The sequence below is a fragment of the Mus caroli genome, chromosome 5 (assembly GCF_900094665.2).
Source record: "Mus caroli chromosome 5, CAROLI_EIJ_v1.1, whole genome shotgun sequence".
In the NCBI taxonomy this organism is placed as follows: domain Eukaryota; kingdom Metazoa; phylum Chordata; class Mammalia; order Rodentia; family Muridae; genus Mus; species Mus caroli.
Window position 1 is genome coordinate 16,947,831 of NC_034574.1, and position 16,271 is coordinate 16,964,101.

General features: G+C 40.3%; 1 protein-coding gene and 1 pseudogene across 4 annotated transcripts in view; both read right to left on the reverse strand.

Annotated features, from left to right (window-relative positions):
• The window catches only part of Reln (reelin), a 438,806-nt gene that overhangs the window by 63,075 nt on the left and 359,460 nt on the right, over positions 1-16,271 (reverse strand). For all 4 annotated transcript variants that reach the window (XM_021163945.2, XM_029477127.1, XM_029477129.1 and 1 more), the window contains 3 exons: positions 11,079-11,308; positions 5,890-6,110; positions 1,681-1,828 (listed from right to left, as the gene is read on the reverse strand). In XM_021163945.2, the coding sequence (XP_021019604.1) occupies positions 1,681-1,828; positions 5,890-6,110; positions 11,079-11,308 (599 nt within the window). The remainder of the gene's footprint in view (positions 1-1,680; positions 1,829-5,889; positions 6,111-11,078; positions 11,309-16,271) is intronic.
• On the reverse strand, positions 2,674-3,867 carry LOC110294068 (annotated as a pseudogene).

A 16,271-nucleotide genomic window follows, 5' to 3' on the forward strand; every position in this document is an offset into this window, starting at 1 on the left:
GGAGACACATTTACATGCAGGAGTTGTATCTCCTCCTTTCAAAAAGACCAGGCCACTTTTGGAAGAGGTGTGTTAAGCCTGGGCCTCTTCTGTCTCTTGTGCCAGGGGAAGGGTAAGCACGAGTGTGGGTTGGTGGTGGTAGGCTTGCCAGACTCTGACTGTTGCTGGGTCTGGGTCTGGATGATATAGCCTCTGAGAACTGTGGCGGCCAGCCAGCAGCAGCTTTCCTAGCTGGCGGGGAGGTGGGCAGAGGGGCAGCGAGCAGCTGGGGTGCCAATGAAAACTGGCTCGCATGTTATCTTTGGCAAGCAAGCTGCTGGTGCCCGGTCTGGCCACTATTCTAACCGGTAAGGCAGAATAAATTTCATGTCAAATCTAACACACATTCTCAATAATGTAGCAGGGCTGATAATAAATGCTATCAGTATCATACACAAAGCCACTCATTGCTCAGGATCCTCCCAACCTCTGTTTATTTATATCATGGCCTTGAAAACACTCAGATCTTACACTGAACATTTTAAGGTCAATATATGCAAATCCCACACAGCATGTGACTGCATGAGCTATATAATGCAGCTTTTAACATCTGATTAATGGACACGTGCATTGTTAGTGCCTAGTGGTGTTTACACAAACAAGAACAGTATTCATCTAGGAAAAACTAGGTGTACTATTTGTTTGTATCGGGAAGATGTTCATATTAATTTAGTGATAAACACCAAATTATTACTTAGAAAAATATATCTGAATTACTTACTTGGAAAACTTAATAATTTCTAAATTAGAGAACATGGATGGCATTGAAGAACCTAGCACAAATAATACAAATGAAACTGTGTGTATTAGAATGGGATATAATAAAGTTTTGTTTTCAGTAGCTATAAAATTTTTTATAGACTTGTATTTTCTGTGAATTATATTATTTAGAATGAAAAATTGGATTCAGGAAAAAGAGGGAAAGTTCAGATATATTTAAAAGTACTATGAAATGTTTTAAGACCATAAACATGACCTCCTTGTTCGTTTAAAAATAGGTCAGGGCTACATTTTACACATGTTAAACTGTACATTATATTTTGCTGTTAGGGTTCTGGCTCGTCAAATGACCAAGGGATATACATTCTGACAGGGCATGATTCTCTGAGCCAGCTTAAAATGTGTTATTTTCTGAGTGACTGTGCTCAATTTAGAAAATGACTTCTTATGGCTAGTGAGGCACTGAGAAATTGCTTATGAACACCATGGACCACACTTCAAATATTCTCAACTAAACATTTGCTAATGAAGATAAACTTAACCATGAATAACTTGAGGATGTATTTCTACTGAGCTTCTTCCTAAGACAGTATAATAAATGTACATGTTCTCTTTATAGTTCAAGTGTTAATGAATATAGTCAGTAGAAGGAGGATAAAATAGATGCAATATTACTTTTTTGAAGTTAGAGTGAATTAAACACTGTTATTTTCTCAAGATTATAAAATAATCTTGTTTGTTTAGGTGTTTCACAGCTGATGTTGGTACTGAACGAACATAGGTCTTGAACTAGAAATTATGTGACCTGTGTCTTGTTGGGGACTTTGAGCAGAGCGATGCCTAGTATCAGCATGGAAGGTGTCACCTTTAAGAGTTCCTGGTTTCTTCTGCTTCATGTCCACAACTGTGTGCCACAATTACCTTGCATGTGATAAATCCAGGTCCCGTGTTACTAGCATGCGCAAGCCGTCCTCATTGAAAAAGAGGTTGTTCCCACTGGAAAGGATCCCACACTTACGAGACGGCTTCCCACCGCTCATCAGTAAGAATCGATCGGATTCCAGTTGACCTGAGAAAGTGGAAAATGTGGTTTACCTGTGACCATGAATACAGTTGTATTATATTTTCTTTTTCTTTTCTCTTTTTTATTTAGCACTTTGTAATCAGTATATTAGACAGACATACATTTAAGTAACTGCTTAAATTCTGATATCCAGATTTAAGCACCTAAGCATGTGACTTCAAAATATACAACTAATCTATTCATAATTTGCTATACTACCAACATTAAATTGCAGTTATGTTGGAGCCTAAGTTGAATAGCAAGGGCTTATCATGGTTTGAGAAGGGGAAAGGTGATCATGTTTCCTGTGTGTGTGTCTGTATATATGCATATGTACACACATATGTAATATATATTTAAAATGGCACAGCAGAAGGGAATGCAGTCGCTTATGATAGACTTCTTTAGGAATGTATCATTTCTATCACTAATGACACGGATGAGGTGGCTGAGGCAATACAATGCAAAGGCATCACAATTGGTCACTCCATACAACCGGACAGACCAACATGTATCTAATTGTTTTCTTTTGATTATCAGCTAAATACAGAATCTTAATCTCATAGCTTAACAATGAAGGGTCATACAACACACACCTAGCATGTCAGTCTAATGTACACAGCTATTATCAGTTAAACAGGATATGGCCTAACAGATGCTCGGGAACTTTTTAAACCAGTTTCTACAAGTATTCATTTTCATCCTGAACACTGAAGTCATCATACACACAGGGCAAAGTTGGAGCTTTTATATTTGCATTTATTCTTCATTTAACTTTTAAAACAGTACTATAGTGGAATAAAACAAATAGCCAAGTAGTGAGCATGCTATGGTTACAGTCCTTCCCACATTCACTGCTGCAGACAGAATGTCAGAGAGTGACGGGCCCATGAAGAGGTCTGACACTGAACACCACCTCTGGGGTGCTGTTCATCATCCTCATACGCTTCTACATGATAATGACGCCATCTTTCCTGGTTTGGATCTAAGTCCACCAGTTCAACCCGATCCATTTCATCAGCCTCTTCTACTTCCTTCCTTTCAGGAAGGAGTTTTTCCAACAAAGTTTGTTTATCAAGAAAGAGAAAGCCATTTTCAGGAAAGTTTACCTTAAACTCAATGATTAGACATCCCTTTTCATATGGCCGACAGTATATTGGCATACCTTCATTTAGCACACATTTTACATGCCCATACTTGACAATCTGACTGGATGAGAGGCGAGGACTATGGCTCGGTTGTCAAGAGTAGATACTGGCTTTTGGAAGCTGCACAATGCTTCAACCAGCTGTATGTCCATAAACATGGAAAGGTCTTCTCCTTGCCTTATAAAAACAGCATGGTCCTTCTGATCTAACACAATGATAAGATCTCCTGGCTCCAGTCCTGGTTCTTGGTCTCCTTCACCATGGAATGTTGTTATTTTCTGACCATCTTCCATGCCTTTATCAATATGAACTATCTTTTTTCCATTGTAGCTTTTACATCTGTCTTTAGGACTGATGCGTTCTCCATGACCCTGGCACTCCATGCACACTGACTGAATTCGCTGAACCATTCCTAGTCCAATCTGATGAATCCTTATCTGCATGCCTGTCCCCCAGCAGTTGGGACAGCACTCTACTACTCCTTTCTTGTCACCTTGGCCTTCATATTTGTCACAAATCATATCATTGTGTAGAACCAGTTTTCTTGGTCTTCTAAGGTCACTGAGAATTGATGCACAACATTTTACCTTTCCTTTCTTTTACATTCTTCCTCCAAAGAACAAACCAAAGATATCTATTGGTGAGCCAAAACCACTACCTGCTCTGCCCTCTTTAATCACCTGCATGCCTTCTTTATCATATAATCCCGCCCCACCCCCTTTTTTGGAATCAGCAAAAACATCATATGCTTGAGAAATCTGTTTAAACTCTTCTCCTTCATTTGGATTCTTATCAGGGTGGTACTTCAAGGCCAATTTTCTATATGCCTTTTTCAATTCTTCCTGGGTGGTATTGTGTTTAACTCCCAAAACATCATAATAAGCGGTTTCTTTCATCAATTTTTATAGCCAGAGAGCAGAAAGAGGAGTGTAGCATAGTGCAGCTCTGCCAGACGCTGCTCCTCCACCAACCACTGAGCCTTCTGGAAAGTTTTCTGTATTATATTTTCAAAGAAGTATGATGGGATGTGTCATGTAGTTTTAAAATGTAAAGCCATAAACATTAAAAGTGCATTTTGGGATAAAAGGACTCTTTATCATATGAACATCTACAGTGTTTTTAGCCTTAACTGATATAAAGGTTCACATGTCAGAGAGGGGCTTTTCCCAATATCTATGGTTCAGCCAGGCAAGCTCTACATCAAAGAAAAGTGCTGGTTAGTGAGGAAGCGAATGAGAGGCCAGAAGAAAGGGAGCCTGGGACAGTGTCTTTACTGTGTCCTTTCTAATGTGAGGCAGTGTTAGTGGAGGAATAACACGGTATCTTTTGAAAATAGATTTTTTTTTATCACAGAAATTTAAATATAATTTAATAGTTGCTGTTAAATATCTTTCAGAGCCAGTTTTCAAATCTATTCAGATATGAATCTTACATTTAGTTTTTTTAAATGAGGTAAAAAAACACAAAACATGTTTATTGTATTAACAATTTAATACAGTATTTAGTATATTTCTGATGTAAAACCTTCTTTTGTCCCCCCAAGGAGAAGACGCCCATATCAATAAAGCGCTAGCTTCTCTTTCTTCTGCATCCCTGGCAACCACCAGGCTGCTTTTTACCCCCAAGGACTGGCTTATTTGGGATGTTTCACACAAACAGAATAGGCAATGGATTTTTTTCTTTGGGTCTGGTTTCTTTTATTTACTGTATTATGTCCAAGGTTCATATACATTGCAGCATACATCAATAGTTCAAATGTTTTATGGCAGTATAATGTTTCACTGTATGCTTGTAACTAACTGCAGTTTTAAAATGTAATATAAAATTATAGATAATAAAATTATTAGTAGTATTTTGTAATTATTAAAAGTCTTAAAGAAAATGGAGGAAAACAATCTTCTGGTCTGGTTCAGTAGCAGAGCTGCTGTGTTGGCCACCATATAAAAATGTTTAATCCAACCTATGGGAAACAGTACATCTACAATTTAGATGCTCCCAAAATCACTAGTATGTAATGTACATTTTTCTTTGTTGTAACACTACCATCATATGTATGGTAAATGTGTGGTAAAATAAATGTGTGGAAAGGGAGAGGCTGCCTGAACAGTTGGTGGAACCAAGATTTCTGAAAAATTGTTTCTTATAATCTAAGTCTATCCCTTAGGCATATTCTTTTGCCACTTATCAGTAATTTCATGTGGTGTAAAAGGTTGTGAAAATAAAGCAGTTGCTATAGCATGCACAAGACCTGAACATGCGTAGCCAGACCAAGTCCCAGCATGAGGGCCTCTCCCTAGGCAAGGAGCTACTGGCTATGGTCTGCTGTTGAGAGAGGGAGAGACAGGGTTGTCTAAGAGTTAGCCCTGACAAGACCATTCCCCAAGGAAGTCCCCACATCCATGAATATTTGGGGAGTTCAAACTTGAAGGGGAAATGAAAAAGACACACTGTTGGGTGGCACAGAAGATGAGTGGATCAGTGGATCTAGGAAGAGTTGGAGGAGAGAGGGGAATATGATCAAAATATGTTATGCACCATTCTCAACTAGCTAATAAACAGCAAACGGCATGTATAATTAACTAAGTAAAGGAATTTGTTTCATTTTTCCTATAGGTTCCTATGTGTACAACTTATTCCATCAATAGTAGTATCAAGACATTAATGATCTAACCTGTCTACTGAAAATTAAATTTTATAAAAAGTGGTGGAAATAACCTTTTAATTTCTCAATTAAAGTCCACTCATTCTCCCCCACTAACTGCCATGTCAAAAGTGTAACCTATAAAATTCAGGAAGAAATGGCCTTTTAGTGTATTGGCAGCTGTAAGGATAACTATTAGAATATACGTGAGTGGTTAATTATCCACCACAGATTGTGTTTATATGTAAATTCTTCTAAGAACTACCAGAAAAGATTACCTTCAAAGTCGTCTTTGAGAAAATCAGGATTTTTGGTGCTTATTTTACAGGTCGGCCCAGAGTAGCCCGGGTCACATATACACTTGGTTCCATTGATGCAGCTCCCGTGTCCATAGCACATCTCTTCACACTGGGGACCAATGTAGACATTGTCGATGGCCCATGTGACTGGCTGAGAGCCAGCAGGATAAAATCCCTGGTACCAACGGAAACGCACAGATCTGGAAAACAAGGCACAGGGGTCTTAAAGTTATCCAATAGAACACTACATCTTTATGTTAGCACATTTGGTCCATAAACAAAGGGAAATTACTACTTACATATCAACTTAAGAAGAAGAAAACAGGATTTAGAAAACAGAAGAAAATTTGTCATTTCAGGAAAATTCTAATTTTTTTGACCAGTTATTAAAATCGTGCACCTGGTCTTCCTATGCTTCCAACGCTGGCTCTCTTGGTAAAGACTGCTTAACTCTCAACATTTTGCATAGCTAACCACTTAAAAATGGATGTAAAACTCACGAAACATATAGTCAACCACGCAAACCACATAAAGTGCACAATTCTATGCCATCTTTTATCGAGTTCCAATGTGTTTCATCACCCTGACAGGAAACCCCAGGTCTCAGTAGCCCTGCCACATTTACTTTTTCTTGGCAACCACCAACCTCCTGCCTGCCTCTGTGGGTTTGCCCATTCAGAGCACGCTACAGCAATGAAGCCCTGTAACATAAGGTCTGCATTCAGCTATGTTCACTCAGTGTTCACGTTTACAAGCCCCATTCACTTGTAGCAAGTGTCAGACTTTCCTTCCTCATAATGCTCCATCATGAGGATTTATCAGCTCTGGTCATCCGTTGATTGGACCATTCCCACTGTTTGGCTATTGAGAAAGGTGCTGCTGTGAACACTCGGGCAGCATCAGTATTTGTTCCGCAGAGCATGGAGCAGAATTGTTGGGTCTTCCAGTTATGCTTTTCCATGACTGTGACGGCATTTCCATGAGTGCAGTGTGACTACTGGAATTACTTAAAACATGCCTACTTCCTCTACTAGCCGATAGCTTTAGAAGCTAACGTCTATGCCTCCTTTATTGCACCCTTTCATGGTTCCGGTATCATGGTTTTTTTTTTAACACAGTAGCTGCTCAGTAAATTTAAAAGAAAAAAGTAAGAAAATCAGATTTATTTTTTGGCTGCTTCTTCTTATGTCTTGTTTTATTTACTTATTTTAGTAAAAAATAAGTAAATATGTCAGGGTTGGTGGCTCGCACCTGTAATCTCAGAACCAGACATAGAAATAGAAGAACTTCCATGAGTTTGAGGCCAGCCTCTACTGAGAGTTCTAGGCCAGCATGAATCCTGTTTATTTTTTAAAATATAAACCTAACTAACTGACCAGCCAACCACTATTCCCCTTCCACATACCTCCCAAATTAGCAAGTGCATTATTTCATCATTTTACTGGTGTACAGTTATGTTACTAGAAATAATCTATATATTTACCCAGAAGTCCAGAAATAACACATTTTTAAAAACATAAAGTCAGCTCAGAGAAGTTGGGCATTCGACAGGTCATGGGCACTTACTTTTGTGTCCATGAATTTATCCATCTTCTTGTTACCGTATAAGCTAACTTCTGAATAGCTTTTAATTTGAGAAACAGAAATTGAAGTGAAGCAGTAGGGTTGGGCATGGGTGAAGAGACAGAAGCTGCTTCTGCCTCTGCACGGTCCCAGGGACTAAGGCAGACAGAGCCACGTTCTCATGTACTGTCTCATTGTTTACAGCAAGACCCCAGGTAGACTAGGCTGTCCCCAAAATGCCAGCTGATAATTAAAGCAGGCTCTCCTACACTTGTCAGAGTTTAGTCTTGGCAAAGACACTTCTTACCTTTTGAACTTTCAGACTGCTGAGCTGAGGGAAATGGCTGGAGTTTTCCTTTGAAGGAAAGCCTACATGGATTTTGTTTGAACTTATTTATTCAAATGTTCTGAATACAAATGAAGCACCTTGGTTGGGTATTTATTAGTGCTTGCCACCTTGGCACAGAAACTGCAAATGCCAGGACAAATGGGCCTGGCTTCGCTGTGGTTCCCTTCAGCTGAGATCTTAGTTTGAAAAATTCTCACTGCCATCCACCCTGTGAATGTGAGAGTCTGCTCTCCAGCCAGCGCTGCTCAAAGGATCTGCCTATTAAAAATAGACACTTAGAACTTTGAACACACCACAGAGTCTCCACTCAGTAGGGGCCTCTGGTTGACTTGTTATGAAACTGCATAAAACGACACTTAAGACATTTCCAAGACAATGAGATGCACGGCTGAAAGGTGATGTGTTTAAAATTAGGTGGAAATTCAACACATAATTTGAATGTAAACGGTATATAGAGGCTGTCAGTTTGAGAGTGGGGGTATGGGAGGGGCTTGAAGGGAAGAAAAGGAAGGGGTAAGTGATATACTTGTATTTTAATTAAAATGTAAAAAAATGTAAAGACTTGACATTGAAAACATTATATATTTAATTGTTTATATTTGTGCCCATGTTTGTATCCAATGTTCATTAAATCACAGAAAAGGGTCCTTTAAACACACACACACACACACACACACACACACACACACACACACACACACTTTAGCAGCTAGCATTTGTGCTATTATATGCCATGTTGAGTGCAAACCCGGGAATGGCTCACTGAGTGGAGAAATTTTCACTTCTGCCCTCCAGCAATTCCAGCAATTCACGCCTGTGTGGGTTTTAAAAACAGGACTAATTCTTCTCTTGAGACAAAGATGTGGACCAAACCTTCCCTCTACAGAAATGGCTGAAAACAGTTGGGGTTGAACAGCTCTGAGTGTAGGCACGACTCCTACATCCCACAGAAATAAAACGACTTGGAATACAAGCTACACGCCAGTCTCAATTCTGTACCTTAGGGCTAGTCTTTCAAAAATGAATTTCCTCTAGCAGGTAAAATAGAGACATCTGTATTTCCCTTGCTTACATTCCCAAGATATGCTGCTATGCTTTACACATGGGTGTGCCACAGAGGATGCCACCTAGTGAGGTGTGGCCCTGTGGCCTGGTCCTATGGGCGTGGGTGGCCTTTCCCTCACAGAACTCTTGACTTACTTCATGTGCTTCAGGTAAGGTTACTTGCATGTGAGAACTCTGAAGCAAGTCTTACGTGGTCCACCATAATCATGGCTACAACCTATTGTAGGGCCCTTTCTTGACTAGGAAGGAAGAGAAAAGCAGAGCCTCACTGAAGAGGAGACCTGGCCCTTCTCAGTGTCATCACGATGAAACTAAGGGACCACTTTGGTCAAGAGTATCCGTCTCACTCTGCTTTCAGGGGCTACAGAAATATCACATGAACTGGGTAGCTTGTAAAAAATGACATTTATTACTTTTAAGCACTGTAGGAACTGAAGGCCCAAGACCAGGGAGCTAGCACAGCATCTGCTAAGAGCTTGCTCTTCAGCTCATACTAGGTGTCCTCTAGCTGTGTGTTCTCATGGTGCTCGAGGCAAAGCAGTTTTCTGGGGCCCCCCCTTATGATCTAGTGACCTCGCTGAAGGCTACTTCCTCAGGCTATGACCTTAAAGGTAAGAATTTCACCATATGAATTTTGGGGTGACACAGTCAGACCATGTGTGTCCAGGAGTGGCCTCTGGACTTTTGGCCATGAACATATATTCAGATTTTCTTTTTAGGAGATTTGGAATCAAGATTTGGAACCATGATCTATTTGACGTGGATGGCAGGTTCATAGATTATGAACCATAACACTCCAGCATCTTTTCATAAACTTCCATTTTCTACATGAAAATTCACTGATTTCAGAAAGTGTTTTTCCTATTGCTGAGATATTGCCTCCTGCCCACTTCTGTGAACAGCTCTGCTAGCCAATAGCAGCTCAACATAAAGTTAGGTGGCACCAATTCTGTTTTGTCTGGGGACGCTCCTTGCAACCCCCACTCCACCCCAACAGAGTGCAGAGGTTCTTCTGTTGAGTGATACTCGCATGCGAAGAAAACATTGTGTGTCTATAAGTACACGGCCTTCACACCATAACAAGTGACACAGTCGGCAACAGGAAGTATTTACACTCTTCACAATTGAATTATGGAAACAGCTCTAGTGAGGTGCTGGGGGTGGTGGTGGAATGCATTATGCTCCAAGACAACGCTAACTTTTGCTAATGTACTTCCACTCTTTTGGAAAAGTGCCCAGTACTTGTTTGGTTCATAGGCAGGCGAGGTCTGGTTATGCCTAGCTGCACGTGAGGACTGAAGATCGACTTTCATCTTGAAGGTGAGACAGTAGTACTTCTTTCTGATGTACACTGAAAGGATGAATGGTAGTCTAAAGCAGTGCTCTCAGCCTGTGGGCCATGACCCCTTTGAGGGTAAAGTGACCCTTTCACAGGAGTCCCCTAAGACCACTAGAAAACAGATACTTATATTATGACTCATAACAGTACCAACATTACAGTAATGAAGTAGCAATGAAATTAACTTTCTGATTGGGGGCTAGCACAGCACTAGGACCTGTATTAAGGGGGCACAGCAGCAGGAAGGTTAAGACTCAGGCTGGCTGCTTTGCTGATGTCCTTGCTGTTTCCTGTGTTATTTAAGTTTTATTTTCAAAACTGTCATTATCTCTGTGGCAGTTGAAGTCCTTTATCTCCAAATGGCTTTCCCACAGAAGAGACAAGCATGCTGAGAGGGGTTGAGAAGTGAGAATGCTCAAGAGGGAAGTGTTCATGTCGCTTTATGAGATGCCAGCAACTGGCTGTAGGCGTCCAGCTTCCTCCATACATGCCCATAGGGGTGTGTGTGAATGCGTTGTGTTTTTACTGTACTTACAGTGTGAGGTGAGAGCCCACGGCAAGAGGGGCAACATTATGAGAGAAATGCATTCTCTTGCTTCCCTTTGATTTGTTAAAGATGCATGGGGAAACAGATTTCAAGCTATGCAACCCACAGCACACTCTTGACTCTAGCCTCAAACTCTGTACAAGTAGCTATATCATCCATCTCTTTTTTCCTTCTTTGACCATCTACTGATCTGTTTCAAGTTAGAACTGAAAACAAACACCACGTGGCATTTTCTCCCTGAATGATTTCAGAAGGGCAGGTCACCAAACGAGAGACAAGTATGGTGCCAAGTGGCAGGTCCTCACCCACAAAGGTGCAGCTTTCCGAAGTGCACGACCTCCCGCCGCCAGCCCTGGGTGGTCCCCGCGTAGTAGGTGCTGCTTGGGTGATGCTCAGTGGAGCATAAGGAGCTGATGAGGCTGCTGCTGTGGTAGCAGAGAGGCAGCAGCAGGTGCCAGGTGGCTCCAAAGTCCCTTGAGAATTCCAGTCTGACCGGATCAGCAGAAGAGCTATCAGTGGAGCAGCCAACATTGATCTTGGGATGAAAGAAAACGTGATGCAGATTATCTCAGAGCAACGCACACTGGCCGTGCTTCTCAGAGGCCATTTAATCCCTGAGAAGGGTCTTACTGAAATATGTCACTCTGGAAGAGCTGTTCCCTAAGTGACATCATATATTACCTTTAAATTATATATTCTTCATAAAGAGCCCGAAAAAGGCTGTATAGAAGCTATTTTCTCTAATGTTATGAGAAACAGAAAAATGAACACGGGAAAGGTTGAGATAATTCCAAATTTAACTTTGGCTCATTTTTTATTTTATTGTCAAGCCAATAAAATTATAATAAAGAATGTCTACTTAATCCCAACCCTTGGCCTCCTCATCAATCTGTGCAGTAACACCTGCTCTCTTTAGGACACTTTATAAACAATTCCAAAAGTTTTTAACTTGGAGAATCTCCAACACACATTCAATATAAAAATAAAATAAAATACACTCATTGCTATTTTTCCCTCACACCAGGGTAGATTTTCAAAAGTTCTCTTTAAGGTGGAAAGAATTTTGAGATAGCATATATGATGAAGTGGCAGTTACAGGTAAGAAAACCAACCTTCCCTTTGTACATGTATGTAATCTTGTATACATGTGGCATGTGGTGCATGGTAAGGAACCTATGATCTACTTTGTAATTTCCAGTATGTAACACAGCTACATACTAAAACTTTAGTCCACATGTTGGACACTGAATATGTAGGTTCCTTGTGCAATTCAATGGGAAATTTGTAACCTTTGACCTTTCCTTTTCTCCTCCCTTCCTCTGCCTGTCCCTCATTCCTTCCTTCCCTCCCTCCCTCCTTCTTTTCCTCTCTCCTTCCTTTCCAGATAAGCTCCTTCTTGCTGCATGCAGGTGGCTCTTTCTGTACAGAGCTCACCCTTCCAATGCAGATGAACACTGTCTTACTAGCACACTATTGTAGTAGCTGGTTATTTAACATGCAGTGTGTTGAGCAGAAGAACATGAAGAGTGGTGGAAGGACATGTTTACCCCTTTACCTTCCAGTGAGTAAACAACTGGAACTTGATGAACTTTTAAACTCTAGGCACTAATTTCTACTTCAATTCCTAAAAGAGACAAAAGTACTATTTCGTCTTAGCATTTAAACCATAAAATCAGGAAATATTACCAAGTCAGAGATCAGAAAAATGTTACTCACTACTTAGAACACTGGCACAAGAAGCCTCTGATTCTGTGGATTTTAGGCAAGTGTTTTCAATATGCAAATGTTCTAATTATGAATTTACTTTCTTGACAAATATAAGGAATGCACGAAATGTCAACGACAGTCCTTCCGGTCTGCGCTGGTTTACCTTGGGCACACACTCTGCAGCCAGTCCAACAGCACCCAGAAGAGGCTCCACTCCTAGGCATTCTAGCATGCCCGGGATCTTAAGATCAGCGGTGAGTAGGACACGACATCTATTCCAACACCACCAGGACTAACTGGAACCAGCAGGATCTAGGGATGCAGGAACCCTGCCCGACCAGTGGCTCTGGTTCCTTCCAGTCTGTGCCAGTTTACCTTGGGCACAAACTCTGCAGCCAGTCCCACAGCACTCAGAGGAAGCTCAAATCCCAGGTGCTCTAACACAGCCAGGATCCCAGGATCCCAGGAGCTTGGTCACACAAGGATCTCAGGGTCCTAGAGGTAGCTTGACTCCCAGGAACTCTGACACACCCAAAATCTCAGGATCACAGGATCCTGGAATCACAGGATCATAGAGACAGCTGGACTATGATGAGTTATGACATAACCAGGATTACACGAAGAACAGGCTCCAGTCAGATATCGAGGGCAGGTAGCATTAGAGATATTTAGATGTCAAGAGGGAAGTGTAAGAACATAAGCAACAGAAACCAAGATTATTTGCCATCACCAGGACCCAATTATCCCACCATAACAAGTCCTGTATACATCATCACAACGGAAAAGGAAGACGCAGATCTAAAATCACTTCTCATGACAATGATAGAGGACTTTAAGAAGGACATAAATAACCTCCTTAAAGAAACACAAGAGAACACAGGTAAACAGGTAGACATCCTTGAAGAGGAAACACAAAAATCCCTTAAAATATTACAGGAAAACACAATCAAACAGGTGAAGGAAATGAACAAAACCATCCAGGATCTAAAAATAGAAATAGAAACAATAAAGAAATCACAAAAGGAGACAACCATTGAGTTAGAAAAACTAGCTTCACCAAAAGAATACAAGAGATAGAAGAGAGACTTTCAGGTGCAGAAGATACCATAGAAAACACTGACACAACAGTCAGAGAAAATACAAAATGCAAAAAGCTCCTAACCCAAAATATCCAGGAAATTTAGGACACAATGAGAAGACCAAACCTGAGGATAATAGGTATAGAAGAGAGTAAAGATTCCCAACTTAAAAGGCCAGTAAATATCTTCAGCAAAGTTATAGAAGAAAAATTCCCTAACCTAAAGAAAGAGATGCCCATAAACATATAAGAGGTCCACAGAACTCCAAACAGATTGGACCAGAAAAGAAATACCTCTTGTCACATAATAATCAAAACACCAAATGCAATAAACAAAGAAAGAACATTAAAAGCAGTAAGGGTCCTGTCAGCAAAATCTTGTTGGTGTATGCAATAGTGTCTGGGTTTGGTATGGGATGGATCCCCAGGTGAGGCAGTCTCTGGATGGTCCTTCCTTCAGTCTCAGCTCTGAACTTTGTCTCTGTAACTAAGGGGTCTACAGCCCTATAGGAGGAACAACAATATGAACTAACCAGTACCCCCAGAGCTCATGTCTCTAGCTGCATATGTAGCAGAGGATGGTGTAGTTGGCCATCAATGGGAGGAGAGGTCCTTGGTCTTGCGAAGATTCTATGCTCCAGTATAGGGGAATGCCAGGGCCAGGAAGTGGGAATGGGTGGGTTGGGGAGCAGGGGGAGGGGAAAGGAGAAGGTATAGGAGATTTTCTGAGAGGAAACTAGGAAAGGGGATAGAATTTGAAATGTAAATGAAGAAAACATCTAATAATAAAAAAAGTAGTAAGGGAAAAAGGTCAAGTAACATATAAAGGCAGACCTATCAGAACTACACAAGATATCTCACCAGAGACTATGAAAGCTAGAAGACCCTGAGCAGATGTCATACAGACACTAAGAGATCATAAGACCATACCTAGCAAAACTCCCAATTACCATAGATGGAGAAACCAAGACATTCCATGACAAAAACAAATTTACACAATATCTTTCCACAAACCCAGCCATACAAAGGATAATAGATGGAAAATACCAACACAAAGATGGAAACTACATCCTAGAAAAAGCAAGAAAGTAATCTTTCAACAAACCTAAAAGAAGATAGCAACATAAACAAAATTCCACCTCTAACAACAAAAATAACAAGAAGTAACAATCACTTTTCTTTAATATCTCTTAACATCAATGGACTCAATTCCCCAATAAAAAGACATAGACTTACAGACTGGATACATAAATAGGATGGAACATTTTGCTGCATTCAGGAAACACACCTCAGTGATAAAGACTGACACTACCTCAGAGTAAAGGGCTGGAAAACAATTTTCCAAGCAAATGGTTCCAAGAAACAAGCTGGAGTAGCCATTATAATATTGAATAAAATTGACATTCTACCTAAAGTTATCAAAAAAGATAAGGAGGGACACTTTATACTCATCAAATGAAAAATCTACCAAGGTGAACTCTCAATTCTGAACACCTACGCTCCAAATGCCAGGGCACCCACATTCATAAAAGAAACTTTACTAAAGCTCAAAGCACACATCACACCCCACACAATAATAGTGGGAGACTTCAACACCCCACTCTCATCAATGGAAAGATCATGGAAACAGAAACTAAACAGAGACACAGTGAAACTAACAGAAGTTATGGATCAAATGGATTTAAGAGGTATTTATAGAACATTTCATCCTAGAACAAAAGAATATACCTTCTTCGCAGCAAGCACCTCATGGTACCTTCTCCAAAATTAACCATATAATCGGTAACAGAACAGGCCTTAACTGATACAAGAAGATTGAAATAATCCCATATGTCCTATCAGATCACCATGCTCCAAGGCTGGTCTTCAATAATAACATAAATTATAGAAAGCCAACATACACATGAAAGCTGAACAACACCCTACTCAATAATAATTTGGTCAAGGAAGAAATAAAGAAGGAAATGAAAGACTTTTTAGAATTTAATGAAAATGAAGACACATCATACTAAAACCTATGGGACACAATGAAAGCAGTGGTAACAGGAAAACTCATAGCTCTAAATGCCTCCAAAAAGGAACCAGAGAGCTTACACTAATAGCTTGACAGCACACCTGATAGCTCTAGAACAAAAAGAAGCAAATACACCCAAGAGGACTCGATGGCAGGGAATAATCAAACTCAGGGCTGAAATCAACCAAATAGAAACAAAAAGAACTATATAAAGAATCAACAAAGCCAGGAGCTGGTTCTTTGAGAAAATCAACAAGATAGAGAAACCCTTAACCAGACTAACCAGAGGGCATGGAGACAGTATCCAAATTAATAAAATCAGAAATAAAAAGGGAGACATAATAACAGAAAATGTGTAAATCCAAAAAAAATCATCAGATCTTACTACAAAAGTTTATACTCAACTAAATTGGAAGATCTGGATGAAATGGACAATTTTTTAGACATATACCAGGTGCCAAAGTTAAATCAGGATCAGATAAACCATCTAAACAGTCCAATAACCCCTAAAGAAATAGAATAAGTCATTAAAAGTCTCCCAACCGACCATCTAGAGACTGCCGTATCCAGGGATCCATCCCATAATCAGCTTCTAAACGCGGACACCATTGCATACACTAGCAAGATTTTGCTGAAAGGACCCAAATATAGCTGTCTCTTGTGAGACTATGCAGGGGCCTAGCAAACACAGGAGTGGAT